Consider the following 20,808-nt stretch of genomic DNA (forward strand, 5'->3'; position numbering starts at 1 on the left):
TGAAAATAACATTGTTTTAATGTTGCCCTGGACCATTGTACGGGATGATGATGACTTCTTCGACCCAGTTACGCTAGCTGATGAACTTTTTCGCATTGGTGTCTCACTCTGTCCCACACTCTTAGGGGTCGATCAGGATGGCGGACGGAAGAGCCACCGCGGCCCTGGAGTAGGCGGAAAAAGCCTTTTCCGTGTCCGCCTGCCGCGGATACTCCGTCCGCCATATCAGGATAGGAAAACGTGTCAAATTTCCGTCCGCGACGGAAAAACACGCTCCGCCGGCCAACTACACACGACCACGCGGCGGACGGAACACATCCGGACGCTCCGCCGTACGCACTGACGTCGAAGACCGTCCCCCAAATCAAGATGGCGGAAAACACACATAAAACCGCTGCGGAAAAACAACCTGTCTTAACACGGCGGAATCCCCACAGCGAACATAGGTGACACAGCCGAGATACCCACCGCAAGCTGACCACCACCATGGACCCGGCGCTACACGCTTTCCCGATGCTCTTCGCGATCCACCACGTCCTAGTCATGGCCTACTATGGACGACGACGCAGGTAAGGTACAAACCATTGGCTGTCTGGAGGGGAATACCAGCAAGGGACGTGACGTAGGGAGGGGGAGTGTCATGTTACCGAAACCACTGATGAGAAGCATATACGAATACACATTTGTAGTACGCAAGCAGGAATGACAACGACAGACCACGAGACTTGATAGACTACCTTTATTGTCAAATAATAGGGGTCAAATCACAGTGTATGCGTGAACATGGGCAAAGTGGGCACCAGAGCAGGTACAACATAGCAGGTAACGAGAGGGCAGCATGCAGTATCAGAGCATCAACAGGGCATTGTAGAGTACAGAGCAGGTACATCATAGGCAGCACGTGAGAGGGGCAAAGTGCATCAACAGTCCATTGCACAGAACAGGCCCATCAGAGGCAGCACGTGAGAGGGGCAAAGTGCATCAACAGTCCATTGCACAGAACAGGCCCATCAGAGGCAGCACGTGAGAGGGGCAAAGTGCATCAACAGTCCATTGCACAGAACAGGCCCATCAGAGGCAGCACGTGAGAGGGGCAAAGTGCATCAACAGTCCATTGCACAGAACAGGCCCATCAGAGGCAGCACGTGAGAGGGGCAGTATGCAGTATCAGAGCATCAACAGGGCATTGTGCATTACAGAGCAGGTACATCAGAGGCAGGTAACGAGAGGGCAGTATCAGAGCATCAACAGGGCATTGTGCATTACAGAGCAGGTACATCAGAGGCAGGTAACGAGAGGGCAGTATCAGAGCATCAACAGGGCATTGTGCATTACAGAGCAGGTACATCAGAGGCAGGTAACGAGAGGGCAGTATCAGAGCATCAACAGGGCATTGTGCATTACAGAGCAGGTACATCAGAGGCAGGTAACGAGAGGGCAGTATCAGAGCATCAACAGGGCATTGTGCATTACAGAGCAGGTACATCAGAGGCAGGTAACGAGAGGGCAGTATGCAGTATCAGAGCATCAACAGGGCATTGTGCATTACAGAGCAGGTACATCAGAGGCAGCACAACTACGTGTCCCTACCAACCCGTCACAGGGACCACAAGAGTGCCACGCAGTTCTCAATGGACACACCATGTGAATTAACATTTGAGTGAAGTGTACAGCACGTCACATCACAGAATCAGGGGGGACTGCGTGAACTACCTGCCTCGGACACACTGGCAGCACCAGCAACAGGAGTGTGAGACACAGCCACAGCCCGAGTGACACACACATGGGCCACGGACCCAGACACACTGGCAGCACCAGCAACAGGAGTGTGAGACACAGCCACAGCCCGAGTGACACACACATGGGCCACGGACCCAGACACACTGGCAGCACCAGCAACAGGAGTGTGAGACACAGCCACAGCCCGAGTGACACACACATGGGCCACGGACCCAGACACACTGGCAGCACCAGCAACAGGAGTGTGAGACACAGCCACAGCCCGAGTGACACACACATGGGCCACGGACCCAGACACACTGGCAGCACCAGCAACAGGAGTGTGAGACACAGCCACAGATGTAGTCACTGACACGTGAGCCACTGACCTCAGTGTGTGAGTTGAGTGAGTTGGGAGGTGCAGGTGTGTGGTGTGTGATGTGTAGGATTTGTGTGGTGGGTGTTTGTGTGGTAGGGTGGTGGGTGGGTGTCTTCTATGTGATTTTATGTGAGTTAGCAGTGTCTCGAATGGCCCTCTTGCTGGCAGCAATGCTGTGGTGCAAGGGATTGTGGTTGTGTGGGGGTGTCTTTTTATAGTCGTGTCTCGATGGTTGTTTGCAGTCAGGTGGTAGGTGGGCGTGTTGACTTGTGTGCATTATTGGATAATTGGGACGTGTCATGGTGGCTTGTGCTGGGGGGGGGGGCCTTGTCAATGTTCGTATGTTTGCTTAGGACTTGCGGTGCACTTTCATACATTTGTTAGGCGCTAGGGATGTTGTGCGTGTTGGCCTTCCGCCCTGATGCTGTGGTTCTCGTTGCATTGTTTCCGCCGCGGACGTGGATGGCTGTGAGTTCCGTTGTACGGGCGGATTTATCCTAATTGCGGCCACGGAGTATTCTCAGGGATGGCGGTACATGTTTTATTTTCCGCGGTCATTTCCGTCCGCGGCAGTGGTTGTTCATTGGACTCCGTCCGCCGCGGACGGACTTGGTTGTGTTCCGTCCACCGCGGACGGTGTTGGTTGTGTTCCGTCCGCCGCGGTCGGAGTTTCGTGACATGAATATCCTAATCCCAACCGCGGTTTCTCCGCGGCGCAGCCGGGAGTAAAATTTCCCCCACCATGGCGGACAGTACCCATTTCCGTCCGCCATCCTAATCGGCCCCTTAGTGTGGCTCCCAGGGGTACTGGGTGTAAGTGAAGTGTGTGACACTTCTTCCTCCTCGTCATCATCAGATGGAACATCAACGTTTACTCGACTTGCAATTCGGGCTTTCTTGATCTCCTCTAGGTGTGCCAACCATTGGACAGTGTGCTTTCTGTCAAGATAACCTCTCTGGCCTCCAGTCCCATAGTTGCTACCAAGCTTACCACGACTAACTGCAAGCTTACAAATGCTACAAATGGCTATGTTTTCCCTTCTTGGTGAAACAGTAAAGAAGTCCCAAACTGCGGACTTGTAATGTCTGTGGGGCCCGGAGGAGGCGATACTGGTGGTGGTCGTGCTGCTAATACCAGATGAAGTGGAGGATGTGTATTGCTGAACTTTACTACGTTGTGCACTTTCACCACCACTAATTGAGGTCGAGGTGGATGGAGGTCCCTTCTGGCGAGTAAGAAATATGGAAGCGGTAGGTTGTGGTGTACTAGTTAACATCACTGATTGTGGTGTTCCCATTGCCTCATTGTCGACTTCATCATCACGCTCAGCAGCTTGTCGGGCTAGGGTCAAAATGTCTGTTTGCTGCATGCCCGCTGGGGCTTCAGTGACGTTAGTGATGATGACTGCGTCGTCGTCGTGAGAGTCTTCAGCTTCAGGAGTATACGCCACTTCTTGTTGAGCATCATCACACTCCATAACTTTGAGAGTTTCGACGACCTTCCTTTTACGCTTAGCCACCTTTGTCAGATCATGGTGTGCCTCCTCAACCTCACTCTCAGACGGCAGTGGTGCTGGTACCCAAGTAAGATCCATATCATCAGACGGAGGTGGGCTTGAAGAAGATGTAGACACCAACACCCTTGATCTTTTCCTTGCTTGGGATGTGGAAGACAATGAATGATCATCAGGAGGAGTGGCTTCCCCGAATGATACCTCGGCTTGATTGTCAATTTCCAGATGTGCCCCTACTTCTGGAGGAACAACTATTGTGGCCACTTGTTGTGCCCCTCCATGCACCTCTGCTTGCTCCTCTCCTTGCGCCGCCTCTCCTTCCACATGTACTTGGGCTTGTACTTGCACATGTGATTGTTGTTGCGGCTGTGGTTGTTCAACACTCGTCAGATGAGCTACAACAACCTGTGTTGATTGAGGGACATTGCTGCTGCTTTCTTGCGATGAGCCAACATCACTGGTCGAAGGTGATTGAACAACTATACTGGCTGCCTGTGCAGCACTCAAGGGCTTGGACCTAAGTTGGCGTGGTGGTGGTGGTACTGAGCCCAATGGAGCGGAGGTGCTGCTCCCAGCTTGGTCCCCAGCAGATCCCGCTGCTGCTGCAGGCGTACTTTTTTTATCCCAAAAAATGTGGCGGTCGTCATCACACCAGTCTCCTTGGTAAGTGGCGCCACTTCCTTCTTCTGCTCCTTACTGGCAACTTTCTTGCTAGAGGAGCTACGGGCAACTTTTTTTGGGGCCATCTTCTTCAGATGTCACTCTGAACAGCAGGCCGCAGTTGCACAAGTTGCAGAGTTGTCTGTGGCCACACGTGACGTTGTGCTGCACACACCGCAGCAGGACCTCTTCCTGGCACTGGTGGTTCTCTTGTGCACCTACCTACAAGCAATGGAAGACAGAGGAACATCAGTTATACACCCCAAAAAGTCGAAAAAACACACACAAATCAGCACAATCCCAGCCCATCCATAGCCTCAATGGTGTTCAAATTCAAGAAGACACCCCACAGAAAGACTAGGCCCATGCAACACTCACCACCCCTGGGCAAAGGGCCCCACCAGCAGCCCCAAAAAAACGACAAAAACCACAAAATTCAGCACAATCCCAGCCCATCCATGGACTCAATGGTGTTTAAATTCAAGAAGACATCCCACAGAAAGACTAAGCCCATGCAACACTCACCACCCCTGGGCAAAGGGCCCCACCAGCAGCCCCAATAAAACGACAAAAACCACAAAATTCAGCACAATCCCAGCCCATCAAGGACTCAATGGTGTTTAAATTCAAGAAGACACCCCACAGAAATACTAGGCCCATGCAACACTCACCACCCCTGGGCAAAGGGCCCCACCAGCAGCCCCAAAAAACGAGAAAAACCACAAAATTCAGCACAATCCCAGCCCATCCATGGCCTCAATGGTGTTTAAATTCAAGAAGACACCCCACAGAAAGACTAGGCCCATGCAACACTCACTACCCCTGGGCATAATGGATGAAAAGTAGACAAAATAAGAGCAGGCCTCAGACACTGCCTCTCTTCAAAATGGCCCCTTGCACCCCAAGCACATATTGCCTGTACCAGCACTCAAGATGGCCACCCACCACCACCAACCACATGGCCAGTCCACATCAACAGTACACCCCAAAATAAAACGAAAAACACACAAAAATCACCACAATCCAATGCCATCCAGGATGTTTACATTAAAGAGAGTGAGACCCCCACAGGCAGACTCAGTCCATGCACACCACCCCTGGGCAAAGGGCCCCACCAGCAGCCCCAAAAAAACGAGAAAAACCACAAAATTCAGCACAATCCCAGCCCATCCATGGCCTCAATGGTGTTTAAATTCAAGAAGACAACCCACAGAAAGACTAGGCCCATGCAACACTCACTACCCCTGGGCATAATGGATGAAAAGTAGGCAAAATAAGTGCTGGCCTCAGACACTGCCTCTCTTCAAAATGGTCCCTTGCACCCCAAGCACATGTTGCCTGTACCAGCACTCAAGATGGCCACCCACCACCACCAACCACATGGCCAGTCCACATCAACAGTACACCCCAAAAAAAAACGAAAAACACACACAAATCACCACAATCCAATGCCATCCAGGATGTTTACATTAAAGAGAGTGAGACCCCACAGGCAGACTCAGTCCATGCACCACCACCCCTGGGCAAAGGGCCCCACCAGCAGCCCCAAAAAAACGACAAAACCCACAAAATTCAGCACAATCCCAGCCCATCCATGGCCTCAATGGTGTTTAAATTCAAGAGGACACCCCACAGAAAGACTAGGCCCATGCAACACTCACCACCCCTGGGCAAAGGGCCCCACCACCAGCCCCAAAAAAACGAGAAAAACCACAAAATTCAGCACAATCCCAGCCCATCCATGGCCTCAATGGTGTTTAAATTCAAGAAGACACCCCACAGAAAGACTAGGCCCATGCAACACTCACTACCCCTGGGCATAATGGATGAAAAGTAGGTAAAATAAGTGCAGGCCTCAGACACTGCCTCTCTTCAAAATGGCCCCTTGCACCCCAAGCACATGTTGCCTGTACCAGCACTCAAGATGGCCACCACCACCAACCACATGGCCAGTCCACATTAAAAGTACACCCCAAAAAAAACCGAAAAACACACAAAAATCACCACAATCCAATGCCATCCAGGATGTTTACATTAAAAAGACCCCACAGCCAGACTCAGTCCATGCACCACTCACTACCCCTGGGCAAAAGGCCCCAACAGCAGCCCCAAAAAATCGACAAAAAACACAAAATTAAGCACAATCCCAGCCCATCCATGGCCTCAATGATGTTTAAATTCAACTAAACAGTTGTATCTTGCACCCATAACCAACCCTGGTCCTACTGGATACTGTGGCTAACCACAATATATTTTATTTAATGTTCTGAAAAAGTTCCAAAATTGTAGTTGCAGCAACTGTAATGCCCCAAACAAACTTACTTGTGAAAGTTGATTTCTAATCCAAAGGTGATCCAAAGAAAGTCAAAAAGGCCTCAAATCCAAATATCCAGCAGCACCCACAAAAAGTAATCTTTCCAGGTCAAGGTCCAAATGAAAGTGACCAGCACATGAAGAAAGCACTGGGAGGAGCCTGCTGGACAGGAACAGGAAGTTGGAGACTGTGGGGCACTTCCTCCCCCCCCCCCCCAAAAAATGGACTCCTTGCAAAAAAAAGTGCAGGCAAATGTCAACCTGAGGAGTGATTCTGATAAAAATCATCATTTTCTGAAGGTTTATGCTGTTTGCTGGTGGATTTCTTGTGCAGAATTGCAAAATCTCTATTTCGCGAGTGCGAGATTGTTCCTGCCCGCCGCACCTACGTGTTCGCAATTGCGAACTCTCGCGATGCGTGCTGTGCAAGGTAAGGTGGCAAGCCGCGATTACGTATTCGCGGGCGCCAACTCCCGCGGGATCCCGCAGCAAGATCCAAAATGGCGCAGCACTCGCAAAATATCGAGAAAAACAACTCGGCAAACGCTGAATGACGGAAAGTGAACGCCGTGCGCCGCAATATTGTATCACCAAGCAAAAAAATCCGCCGCGTGCGAATTTACGGATTTTCGGCAAATTCGCTAGAGTTCGCGGATTGCGAATTTACCGAAAATCCGCAAATTCCGCGAGCGGAACGGATTTTACGCCCATGCTTAATACTGAGTAAACTTCAGAGCGATGGATTGGACAACACTGGATGAGACCTGGTGCTACCATCAAAAAAACTGTATACTCTACTTTTAGATTTTTGTTGAGCGACAGGTGCTTTGCAAAGTTGGGGAGGGGGTGGTCAGTTGGATGTCTGCCATTCTGGGATATGTGGTTGTTTGTGTGTTTTTTTTTCATTGATCTGAATGCACTGTCAACGGCTAGGGCGGTTGACCTCGAATCTGGGGAACTGGGTTTGAGCCTCGGCAATGATGCTGAACATCCTGTGATTCTGGGCAAATCACTTAATCTCCCCGTGCCTAACAAAAATGAATGTGTCCTCATGTAACTAAACGGGTGCTATGTAAATCGCTCTGATACCCGATTCGGGTCAAGTTCGCAATATATAAAACTCTGTTAAATAGAAAAATATATATACACTGAGGTACACAGCTGTCACCACCAATTCACCCATCCCCTAGGATTCAAAGGGACTTCTTCTGGGCCTTTGGGAGCTCACACCCTTGGGGTTATACCGATGCAATTGTGTAAGAGGCCTCCGTGAGGATAATGTCTTTGAATTTAACAGGCTTGGGGATAAAATCAAGAGAGGAGCCATACTGGAACATCCTAAATTCCAGGCACCTGACATGGTCCTACTGCAAGATACCCACATGATGTGAAACACTTACCGAGCTCTGGCTATATGAGGCTACAAGATGGTGCTTATGCAGACTATACGTCAGGCACGAGAGTGGTAAGTGTTTCATTTAAACAATTGATCCCACTGGCCCTTCAGGGGTACTGGATGGACCCGCAAGGGAGATATGTGGCAATATTGGGGAAATGGGAGGGTCTGACACTTATTATTTGCTCAGTATACGTCCCACCATGCCTGAGGTCTCCACATTCCCTGACCTGTGCACCCTGCTGTTTCAGCTGCTGGTGGGAGTGCTTCTTAACTTAATATTCAGCGAGGAACTAGACTACTGCTCCTCCAGACACATGGGAGCGACCCAGGGCCCACTTTCAGACTTCCTAGCAGCCCTTGGGCTTGTGGATGTCTGGTGAGCACACACCCTCAAGTAACAACAATGCACTTTCCACTCAGGCACCCGTGGGAGCCTCTCACGCATAGACTACCTTATCACAGCTACCATTCTACTAAAAGATTCACCACCTAGCGAGGGGCATTATCATACCACTCCCCGCTGTGGGTAGTGCTCGGCTTAAGCCATAGCCACAATGGGGAGACCTGTCCATTTGATCCATGGTGCTTGAAACAGTACAGAATCTGGGAGGGCTTGAAGAACACAACAGAACCATCCTTTACTGGAAAACCTGTCCTCGTTTGACACTGCACATACTCTCTGGGAAGCCTACAAAACTGTGGTCAGAAGTGAGGCAATTTCCCTCATCTTGGTTTAAATAAGACAAGAGGGCCTAGATGAAAAAGTAAGAATAAGAAATCCTGCCCCCAGATCGCCTCCTCAAGATAGCAGACAGGCCTGAGGCGAATTACACCTTGACCTCGAAGCAAAGAGAATATAGAGACCTGATGACAGACACTGCCAGACTGGTCCACAGGGCCACCCAGCACTGTCTCTATGAGATAGGAAATAAAACAAGCAAGCTGTTAACATGGCTTGTCAAAATTGAGCAATCCAGTAAGTATGGGCCAAAAATCCATTCCGCTCGCAAAATTTGCGGATTTTCGGCAATTTCGCGATCAACGAATCTCGTGTGATTGCTGAAAGATTTGCAAATCCGCTCGCGGGTTCTTTTTTTTTTATGGCCAGCTCACTCAAGGGACCAAAGTTACAGGAACACACGGTCACTGGAGGCAAATCTTCTGGCCCTTTACGCTGCTGCAGTGTAGGAAAAGCACAATACATTTACCCAACGAGGTAGCACTTACTGATTAGCCAGTAAAAAAGTACTCCAGTTGAGTAGAGGTATTTCACAAAACGGTGGCATCTTCGTGGATAAATATGCAGGGCAGGATTCATTCTGGCACGAGGCTCCTGTCACAACAATTAAACCTCAACAGGAAGCACTTACAGATTATCAGGTGCCCGAGTTGAAGCGCAAATTCTGTAATGTTTTAATCAGCCTAAAACATTAGTGAGCACGGTCGAGGCTGGGCAAGTGTGCTTTATCCCCGTCGAAAATTAGCTGTAACACTTCGGGGAGGTCTTTGCATCCATGAGTTTCTCGAGCGTGATCCCCGTGTAATTCCTGTCACCAGGAGGCTGCTTTCTCCTCATATGATGCCCTGCTCGCTCTCTGACCCTTTATACACAAGAGGCATGTGAACACGCATCGAAGCCCCGTCCGTTTGGCCCCGCACACCAGGAAGCGATTTTTTCGCGAACTTGCAGATTTTTTTGCCGATTTTGCGCGTATTTGCAGATCGCAGATCCGCAAAATTCTCCACAAGTGATGGTTCGATGGAGGTATCACATTGCTAGATGTCCAGAAATACTACTGGGTGGCGTAGCTGACTCTCATTAAACAACTGGGTATTCCTCCTGCAGCTGGAGCCAGTGTTCCGCAAGGACAGATTTGTGCCATATCTGCAGGTATACCTACCAGCCATATATGGAAAGGACAAATGAGGCGACGATCCAAGCACCACGTGGACTTTGGTGCACCTCTGATGGACTTCCTGCCCTCCTTGGGATGGAGGAACGTGATCATGCAGGCAACCGCGCTATGGGACGTGAAAATTCCCCTACGAAATATGCCAGGATTTGATAAATGCGACCTCATAGGAATCTCTAGGGTGGAAGGTGTTTGGTTCCGTGGTGATAATATCCCCTGGTCTGCATGCAGCGGGAATACCAACTGGCGCCTACAGAAATGTACTTATTTATGGAACTCTGACATGCGCTTAGGGCGGTGTTACCCAAGGGGACTGATCTGCTGGAATCCTCCCTATTAAAGAATAGGCTTCGTCATTGATATATAAATAATTATTAAACTACACCCCAGATGTCTTGAAGCGAGTCAGAGCAAATGGGAACAAGAGTTAAAAGGGCTGAAAGACAGTAAATGGGAGGAATCCCTTCCTCCCTCTAGAGAGGTAGCCATACACACAGGGTTCAGATTGGTCCAACTGAAAACCCTACATTGCTCATACTATGCCCACACAACATCGTAAAGATGGGGACGGCCAGAGATGCCCACTCTCTACGTAGGACAGATAGGTACCTATTTACACATTCTATACCAGGCATTCCACAGTATGATTCCAGCTCCAATGAAGAGATAGACAGGAATACAAGAATATAAATCTGCACCATCTGATAAAACGGTAATGGTTGATTTCTTACTCAGACTAACTTGTCCCCGAATTAGGATATGGATAATAGTCACTAATATATATATATAAAACTTTGTCAATAGATTTGAACTATCTGAAAATAAAACGGTCCCCATTGTGCCCCTGGAGTTGTGTGAAGACTGACCAACACCAAGCCCGTTTTCTAATTGTCCAAACCAAGGTCAGTAGTCCCCAAAAGTGTGTTAAATCTAAAGCAAAAGTACTGGTCATTGACTATAATGTAATGCCACAAAGGGACGTTATCTAAACTCATGCCATGTGACATGTATTGAATGTGGAGTTGGATATATAGACCTATGAAACAAGATGGTGCCATTGGCATCTAGGATTACCATTACAATGAACATGTTTACAAGTATAGGTTATGTAGATTTGTAGATAGAATTCTTAACTTAATGCCACCATCCATCAAAGGGTGTGTTGTGTAAAGATTGCCTCACCAAGAGGGAGGGCACCTGATATTGACTGATATAATTCTGTCTTATACAGCCTTGATCTCCATCCACTGAATCAGATGACCCCTATCGATACCGTCCTGATGAAGGTGTAGCGATATCCATGTGCTGATACACCGAAACGCGTCGACGCCTTTTGTATTTCCGTATGAATTCAAGCCACTAGAATCCCGGATATCTTGCATATTGCAATACCAGGGCTTCTAGCATACTATTGGATAGGCTGTTGAATCATTCTTTATTTGTGACTACATTTCTTATTTTCTGAGTTTAGAGGGGTTCTTCTTGTCCTTTGTTGATCCGTTTTCATTTCATGAAAGTATGTTGATAATTTAGAAATTGTGTACCTTTACATGTACTGTGTTGTTCAGTTGAATCTGAATAGATTCATTTGTTTTTTAATTATTGTATAATTTTGGAATTTTCGCCATTTTTTAATGTGTGTTCTTTTATTGAATGTTTTCAGTATAATTGTATTTCTACTGAAATTTTAACTATGATGCATATTTTAATCAATAAAAAAAAAAAAAATCTGTGAACATTACATACCAGTCCGTGACCAGACTGTTCAGTATTGATATGGAGTTATCCATACTGTTTATTTGTGCTTAGGTATCCTAATACATATACTCTTCCGGGGATTTCTCTTTGACTTTACAATTCCACAGGGAATGCCTGGTAATACAAGAATGTTCGTCTGACGTGATGAATTGCATGAGGGAGGTGAGGGGGGTACATGTATGTCTCCGCCAAATGGTGTGTGCTGAGTATAAGGAGGGAGAGACAGAATCTGGCGAATCACAATTGGGCATGGCAGTGGCAAAGTAGAACATAGCAAAGGTCTGGGGAGCCAAGCCCAGAGCTGGATGCCTGGAAATGTGACATGGACTGATGTATGTTGGCAGAAAATCTTACCTATGAAGGAAAGGGGTGTACCCCGAAGTGGGCAACATTTGAAAAGACTCTAATAACTATAGTGACCACATCTGTACTGACATTGATCAGCCTGTTGCTTTGAGGCAACATTCTGAGGCCAATATGAGAATATTCAATGTTGGGGAGGGAGAATAGAGGGAGCTGGGGAGGATTGTGGATGGGGATTACGACTGTTGCATGATACATGACAATTCTATGTTCCAATACTGATGTTATATTCAAAATGTCAATAAAAAGAGTTGTTAAAAAAAAAAACAAGGCAGCAATCAATTTTACTACTTAGACAACAATGAAGGTTGCCAATTGTTCATTGGTGTAACTTTACAAATACCAGTAAAATCCTCATAGTGTAAAAATGCACCAGGCTATTTTACTGCATGATGACACACCCCACAGATATTTTCCTTTTATTGCAGATACTCTCCTCAATATTTCCGCCATTTTTTTGCCTTTCTGTATGCCATTGAGGAGATCAACAAAAACCCTACACTTTTACCCAATATTACCCTGGGCTATTTGCTCCACCGATCGATGAACATGGAGGCGGACTCAATAAAGAAAACATTGGTTTTATTAACGGGGTATAATGCACTGGTTCCTAATTACAGATGTAATTCCAAAGGCGTCCTTGCTGCTGTTATTGGTGATTTGTCATCAGTTTCTTCTATGGCTGTCGCAACTTTAACTCAACAATACAGGTACCTGCAGGTAAGAGAAGATTTATTTTGGAAACAACAGATCTGTATCTCTATTTAAAATGGGTCATTGTGTGGGAAGGATGCCCATATAATGAGTAATCTATGCTACTAATAATATCCGTAAAATATATGATGGATATGTTCTTGCCAAGATGTTGTGAGATTTTGAGAGTTGTCAACAGTAGTCAGAAAAACTAACAGTGTTTAAAATGTAATTAATATATTAGGTAGCAGACTAAAAATAATATAGACATTTGACAAGTAACTGTATTCAGAAATTCATAATCAAAGAGAGAAGAAACTCACTATTGTGGGTGATAATGAGTTACAGGGGTTAGCTTGTACATTTCTATTTCAGCCTTGAAGGTTAACTTTAACAAATTGAGCAGACTAAAAGCGTTATTGTTTCAGAAGTTCGTGGCGCTTACATCTGCCCAAGAAACATGTGACTTTCAAGTAGCAAAGTCGTCCTCCGAAATATAGTCGCGACTAAGCACGTTTCCAACCATTTAGGCAAACTTGTACAAAGCATATTACATGCTTCAAACATCACTGGTGTGGTACATTTCTTTACAATAGTTGGGTCTCATTTTGTCAGCATGTTTCTGCCCATTTTTAGAGGGATTCCATCATGCATTCATTCTTTCCAGATTTTCAAGTGTTTTTTGAGGCATACCAATTGTGTTATTCCTGATTCATTGGTATTTTGGCTCTATTTTTGCTGTTCGGCAATGGATTTTAAGCAAAGTTTTATTGTTTTCAATTAAAAACATAAAGCTGTAGCTGCCAGGTTACATTACAAGTGAATAGATAAAAAAATGACAAGTAAGCAAATACCTATAATAAATAGGTTCAAAATGACAAACATGCAAGTGCAGTCTCAGTGCAAAACATATTCAAACATCATTAGTCCACTACAGTTTCTAACTAGCAAACAACAACTAACTCCCCCAACAACAGTTACCCCTTGCCAGGCTGTCATTTGTAGTGTGCCACACTGACCAACAACTTCAATGGACACCACAGCAGTTCCAAATCTCGCCCTAAACAATCCATGCAAGGTCAGCTATTACCACCCTCCAGATCCTCCTGAGAAATCATGGAGCTACTTGAAGTATCCGTGTCATCATTCGGGGTCAACAAGCAATCCACAAGGTGTTCCCATGCTCTAGCCCTTTTAATTGTTACCCACCCTCTTTTCAGCTCTTAAAATTGTTATTATCGGCGGATGCGATGTCAGTGTGAAACATAATATATGAACAGTATATGGTGCACACTTATTTAAGTGATGCACCTTACACTGATCCTGGCAACCCTTATGGGGATTTTAGAGGTCTGAGATAACTGTAGAATGCTCTCTAATGGGTAGCTGTGGAGAGCAGCCTTGAGGCTTATCCAGGAGGAGTGTTAAGAAGGTTGCTTTACCAGTTTAAATAATAAGGTGTAGGTTAAACGAAAAAGAACCACTCAGAGTAAATATCAAAGTAGTTATATTTATTACACAATGCTCACTAACACATTAGTATATCTCCTACCCGGAGATATAAAAACAATACACACAATACTTCAAATACAATAAGGTAAGTAAGCATGAGAATATAGTGGCTTCCAGGGAGAGACCAAACGATATACTAAAGAAGAGGGATGCAAACTGCAACTAGGATCGGGACTTGGACCAGGAGACTCCATTGAGCTGGGGACACACTGACCCACCCAAGGTAACTACCCAGGAACCCCAAGCAGGCTGTGTACAGAGTGGAAACACAGCTGCGTGTCCAGTGTTAGTCAACGTGGAAGTCGCAATTTCAGTTTTCAAGAGGGACCCTTCCCAGAGGGCCCCAAATAATTCCTTTAGAAGACAGAAGACTGGAGAGCCACCCCACCCGTGGATGCCCTGGAGACCAGGTTACCTATCCAGGGAAGCATGGTGCATAGGGGTGAAGAAACATCGGAAACCTCCGTAGACAACACAGGAAGACTTAAAGAAAAGTGCCTCTGTAGAAAATGATGAAAAAAGTCTAATAGAATCCTAGGGTGGTTTCAAGAAACGGAGAACCTGCAAACAGAGAGGACAAAGTCTATGCCACTCGGATGTGACCAGAGGCACCGAGATACAATGCCCACCAATGTCATGATGTCCTGGAGAGTCGACGGTGACCTTGTTGCAGCAGTTTTGAGGACCAGGCGATGCGGTTGAAGCCCAGGAGCTGTTCATGTGCTGTCCCATGTTGGATGTTGGTGGCCAGGGGGTCGGTGTCCGGCGGGAGCACCAACAAGCCTTGGTTGCTGCAACTGGCTTGGAGAACGGGAAAGGAGCAACGTTGGAACCAGCAAGGTCCAATCGACTCATTACCAGCTGGAAAGTCAGAGCACACCTCAAGTAAGCAGGGAAGCCCACTCGAGTAGTAGTAGACTGTCAGGAGGACCCACAGGCCGAAGGCACAGGAGTCGAAAGGAGCCCTCAAGCAGCTCAGCAAGACGGAATGTCCACTGTGGAGAGGATACGGTGAGGACACTGTACTTTTTTTTTTGTCTTTATTTATCATTTTCAAAAATAAACATACATAGAAAAAGATGCATAAATGTTGAAAAAGTACAGTTGCATCACAGTTCGTCACATTAGTCACATACATACAATGCATAATAAGCAGAGCATACTTAAAGTCTAGATTAGGCCAAAATAGCAGATAGTCAAATGTACATAGTCAAAACGCTGGGTCTTAGTGCGGCTGGGGAACTACCCCAGCCGTGATGGAATAGAGGCGTCACATACATGTCGACAGCATTTGATAAGGGAGGGGAAAACAGTCCGGGAGTTGGTCAGGCAGTTCACACAGAACCAGAGTAGCAGGTAGCGACTCCGTGAGGCCCATCAACCTATCCCTTCGGGATCCATATCTGGGGTAGAGCCCATCCGGACCACAGCCGTGATGCCAGCTAAATATGTGCGATACGGGCCCAAAATATCTTTAGGTCTGGATGTGTTGGGGACCATGGTAGAGTATTCTTCACTATTGGCGTTGCAGTGTGCCATGCTCCGGAGCCAGGAGTTGTGTAGCGGGGGCCGACGGTCGCACCAACGAAGTGCCACCTCGCGCTTCGCCAGTAGGAACCCTAGCGCTGCCAGCCTACGTGTCGCCTTAGGGAAGTCAGCCATGTAACCCAGAAGGGCGATCTCGGGGATGGGGACTAGATTTAGGCTTAGAATATCACTAAGTGTGCGGTGTACTCCGGACTAATAGTCTTGAAGCATTGGGCAAGCCCACGAAAGGTGAGCGAAGTCCGCTTGGGGGCCACCGCACTTGGGGCAGTTGTGTGGTCGTGCAGGGTCTATTTTGTGAAGTCGCGCTGGGGTGAAGTATAGCCTACGCAGAAACTTAAAGTGTAAGAGCTTGTGTCTACTGTTCAATGAGATGTCTTTGGTCGCCCTACAGCACCACTGCCACTGTTCATCTGTGATGGGGTAACCCAAATCCGCCTCCCATGCAGCCCGCACTTTCTGATCTGGAGCAGGGAGAAGGTCCGCGCACATCCGATATAGTTTAGAGACTAAGTGAGTCCCTGATGTGTGCTGGATAAGGAAGGTGAGGGGAGGCATCTCCTCTGGAAGGAGGGGAAACGAGGGAAACAAGGCACGCATCAATGAGCGCATTCTATTGAGCACAAAGGAGTCCATGAACGTCCGTGTTGCAAAGCGGTGATCTTCTGTGAGGGTAAAGGCATGGCCCTCAGGGTATAAGTCCCCTATGGTGGATATGTGGAATTTGGATAGCGTTTGTTTCACCACAGTTTCCCCAGTGATTGCCAGCCAGGAGGGGTTGGGCAATGGGAGGGATGGAGAGTATAGTTGGGCGAGCCCAGTCAGGCAGCGCAGTCTGCCCCATGCCCAACAGGTCAACGATACAGTCTGGATGTCACGTGGGTCCCTAGGGAAGCCCGACGGCAGTGTAGTAGCAAGTGTACCAGGCAGAACCAAATCGGCTTCAGGCTTCAAGTAGACAATCCGGGCATCGGGATGGTACCAGGGGTATGCGTAGGAACATTGTGCCACAAGAAAGTAAAGATTAAAAATCGGGAACACCCAGCCCACCGCGCTCATAAGGGAGTGTCAATATGCGCCAGGACACGCGGGGGGTTTTATCTTCCCACACAAGTCGTAGCAGTATTGAACGTAACTGTGTGAAGAAAATGTTTGTGAGGGGTACAGGTATATTGTTGAACAAGTACAGAAAACGTGGCAGCACCATCATTTCAATTATTGCGACACGCCCAGCCATGGACAATGGGAGACGATTCCATCGCTCAATCTGCCTTTCCAGAGCAGTCAGCGCAGTGCCATAATTTAGTCTGATGATGGATTCAGTGTCAATGTGTATTTGTATCCCCAGATATTTCACCGAGTCTCGGTTCCATGTGAGGGGGAAAGGGCAGGGCCATTCAGTAGTGCTAGGCGTGAGGGGGAATATAACAGATTTGTGCCAGTTTATGCGCAGCCCCGAAAACCCGCCAAACCGGGTTATTTCCGCGATCAACGGCTCAAGGTTGACCTGCGGGTGCCGGACATAAAGGATGGTATCATCTGCATAAAGCGAAACTAAGAGGGGTCCAGTGCGGAACTGAAGACCCTGATGCAAATGCCCTTCCTGAAAGTGACCGACCAGCGGGTCCATAGCTAAGATGTACAGAAGTGGCGAGAGGGGGCAGCCCTGCCGCGTACCACGCGACAGGGGGAATTGTGCAGTGATAGTGCCAGTGAGGCGCAGTCGCGCCACAGGCCGATTGTAAAACAATTCCACCGTATTCACCTGGCACTCGGGAATGCCCATCCGGCGCATCACCGACATGAGGAAAGGCCATTCTAAAGAGTCGAACGCCTTTTCGGCGTCTAAGAGAATCGCCGCCGCAGGGATGGCAGGATCCACCCGGTGCAGGATGGAGAAGAGGGTTCGGAGGTTGAGCGATGTGGAGCGATGCGGTACGAAGCCAGACTGTGCCGGGGATATAATGGACTCCATCAATAATGACAGGCGTATGGCGATGGCTTTCACCAGGATCTTATAGTCTAAGTTTAACAAAGAGAGAGGGCGATAAGAGCCGCACAGTGTGGGATCCCTTCCCGGCTTGGGCAGTAGCACTATGACCGCTTCACGAAGCGTGGGGGGCAAACAGCCCGTCTCCAGTGCCTCAGCGTACACCTCCACTAAGCGGGGGACCAGCAGTTCTTTAAAGGCCTTGTAGAAGTCTGCCGAAAACCCACCAGACCGGGGGACGAAGACCCTTTCATGGAGTCGATAGCTTCAATGATAATGTCAGGAGTGATAGGATCGGCTAAGATATCTATCATCCAATTTTCCAAGTACACCATCGCCATTTCGTTAAGATAGTTACCACAGTCTACGGTGTCATCAGTCAACGTGGAAGTGTACAGAGAGGTATAATAGTGCAAGAAAGCATCGCATATTGCCGGTGTACTGTGTAGAGTGTCTCCCGCGGGGCCCACGAGTTCGGTGATGTAAGCCGACCTGCGTGGGGGCCGTAGTAAATGAGCCAACAGCTTGCCCGGTCTGTCGCCCTCCCCATATTGCCTAGCCGAGTGCACCCTGGTCAGAAATCGAAGCTCTCTTTCCGCCTCCTCACGGAATCGCATCATCAATTGTAAACGGCTTGTTTCTCTTTCCGCCGTATGTTGTATGAGTTATTCCGTATCCAACGCCGCAATGTCGCGCTCTATCTGGAGCAGGGTAGCACGGATATTGCGTAATGCCCCTGTGTGTTTAGCGATGCACACTCCTCTGATAGTTGCCTTAAAGCCCTCCCACAGAACCGCCCAGGTGTCAACCGTGCCTGTGTTGAGTTCAAAATATTTGTCTATGGCCTCCCTGACCTCTTCAGTGAATACAGGGTCCGATAAAGCTTTCCCGGGGAAGCACCACTGCCATTCATAGCCACTCGCCCTGGGGACCTTCAGTCGTAGCACAATGGGGAAATGATCTGACAGAGTGCGAGGGAGTGTAAGGAGGTCATCTACCCAACCAACCACGTCTGGGGAAATCAGCCAGTAATCAATCCTGGTCCAGGTGTCGTGAAACCCCGAGTAGTGCGTGTACGTAGGTGTGTGGGCATGTAGGGAAGCCTCGATGTCAATGAGGGGAAATTGGGAGCACATATCTAGAAGGACTGGTCGTGAGCGGGGCTTTGTGCCTGGTGCGGAGGACGTACTGTCTCTAGCTGGGTTAAGCAGCAGGTTAAAATCGCCACCGAGTATCAGAAGCCCAGGCTCCAAGTTAAGCAGGTGTACCTGTAGCTCAGTGTAAAAAGCAGGTGTGTCTGTATTAGGCCCATAAACCCCAACAAGCGTAATCCTGTGGTCCAAAAGAGTCCCTGCAACAATGACATATCTACCCTCGTTGTCAATTACCGTGTGTGATAGTGTAAAAGGTACGCGATTATGTATTGAAATAGCGACCCCCCTGGAGTATCTGCTGTAGTGGGAAAAGAAGCGATGAGGGCCCCAACTTTTGGCCACCTGGGAGGCAGCGTCAGGCGACAAGTGAGTCTCCTGCAGGAAAACCACGTCTATCTTGTGGCGGGCGATGTAATTGAAAACCTGTCTGCATTTCCTGGCGTTATTCAATCCCCTAACATTCCATGACATCAGTGAAAGGCCGGAGGGGCCGATCTGTAACCCTAACTTGTCCATGAGTGCCGGACCAAGAATGGAGACCTATGACAGAAGCAGCTCAGCTCACAAAAGGTAATGGTGACAATGACGTGACACATTCGAGGAGAACAAAACCAACCAAAACCCCACTCCCGCCCCCCACCCAACCTCTCATAAACCCCAAAGAGGAAAACCAATCCCAACAAAGCGGTGCTACGGAATATCATGCGTTGAAACATAACAAGGGAGACTGGGTTCACCGCAAGAAGCAAAACAATAAACCCCAAGTAAGTCAAGGCAAACGCCAGTGGGGGTGGCAATGCCACAACGACCGGGCAAACCCATCCAAAGAGTCACGCAACATACAAGCCATGGCCAAGTAGATGGTTGTTAGAAAGGCCGTGATATTAAGGAAGAAACAAGGGGAAGAGGTAAAGTGTCAGCCATGGCCGGAGCCTGAAAATAGATCCACACTGTGCTGCGAGTCTTCCTGTGCCGGGGAGGGCGTTCTGGAGGTACCTGCTGCCTGCGTGTTCCCAGATTTATATGAGCGACAAAATTCTTGGACCTCTGTGGGGGTATCAAAGATGCGTGGTCTACCAGTGACTTCCACTCTGAGGCTTGTGGGGTAAAGCATCCCATAATTAAGGCCTACATTGCGGAGCGTGGCCTTCACCCCAGTGTATTTCCGGCGGGCTTCCTGGACCATGAGAGTGAAGTCAGGATAGAAGGACAGGGACTCGCCCTGCCAACGGATCTCCCCCTTCTCTCGGGCTGCTCTAAGTGCAGCATCACGATCCCTGAAGTTCATGATCCTGGCTATGATGGGGCGCGGTGGCAGACCCGGTTTTGGCCGGGGCCCCAGTGATCGGTGAGCCCTCTCCACCACAAATCCTGGAGTGAAATGATCCCTGCCAAACAGTTCAACTAACAGTTTTTCGACGAAGACATCCATCCTGCCCGTCTGGGTAGATTCCGCCACACCCAAAATTCGGACGTTATTGCGTCGTCCGCGCGCTTCCAAATCTTCATTTTTTATGGCCACTTCTTTTAGGATTTTTTCGACACGTTCAAGCCTTTTCCGGTCTTTCGCGCCTGTGTCTTCAAGATCCGACACACGGGCCTCGACTACATCGAGCCGGCGATCGTGCGCTTGTACTTTGGAGCCCAAGTCCGCTAACCTCTGCTCCAAAGTGTCGAATATGTTGTCCAGTGATTGAAGCTGGCCCTCATTTCTGATATCATGGCGGTGACCAGAGTTGCGGTGGCGTCTTGAGAGGGGGGAGGCATCGCGTCGGACGAGGAACCCGTCACGCAGTCCGTGGTGAGCATGGAGGACTTGTCGAAGCTGAGTTTCCTTTGGTTGGGATCTCTCTTACCCATGATGGTCAGCCTGGGCCTCGTCGCGGAGGACTAGGG

General features: G+C 48.4%; 1 protein-coding gene across 2 annotated transcripts in view; it reads left to right on the forward strand.

The window, feature by feature from the left end:
- Positions 1-20,808, forward strand: part of LOC144806091 (vomeronasal type-2 receptor 26-like) — a 1,640,897-nt gene that overhangs the window by 825,610 nt on the left and 794,479 nt on the right. For both annotated transcript variants that reach the window (XM_078672531.1, XM_078672538.1), the window contains one exon: positions 12,447-12,738. In XM_078672531.1, the coding sequence (XP_078528657.1) occupies positions 12,447-12,738 (292 nt within the window). The remainder of the gene's footprint in view (positions 1-12,446; positions 12,739-20,808) is intronic.

This window comes from Lissotriton helveticus, chromosome 1_2 (genome assembly GCF_964261635.1).
Source record: "Lissotriton helveticus chromosome 1_2, aLisHel1.1, whole genome shotgun sequence".
NCBI classification, from domain to species: Eukaryota; Metazoa; Chordata; class Amphibia; order Caudata; family Salamandridae; genus Lissotriton; species Lissotriton helveticus.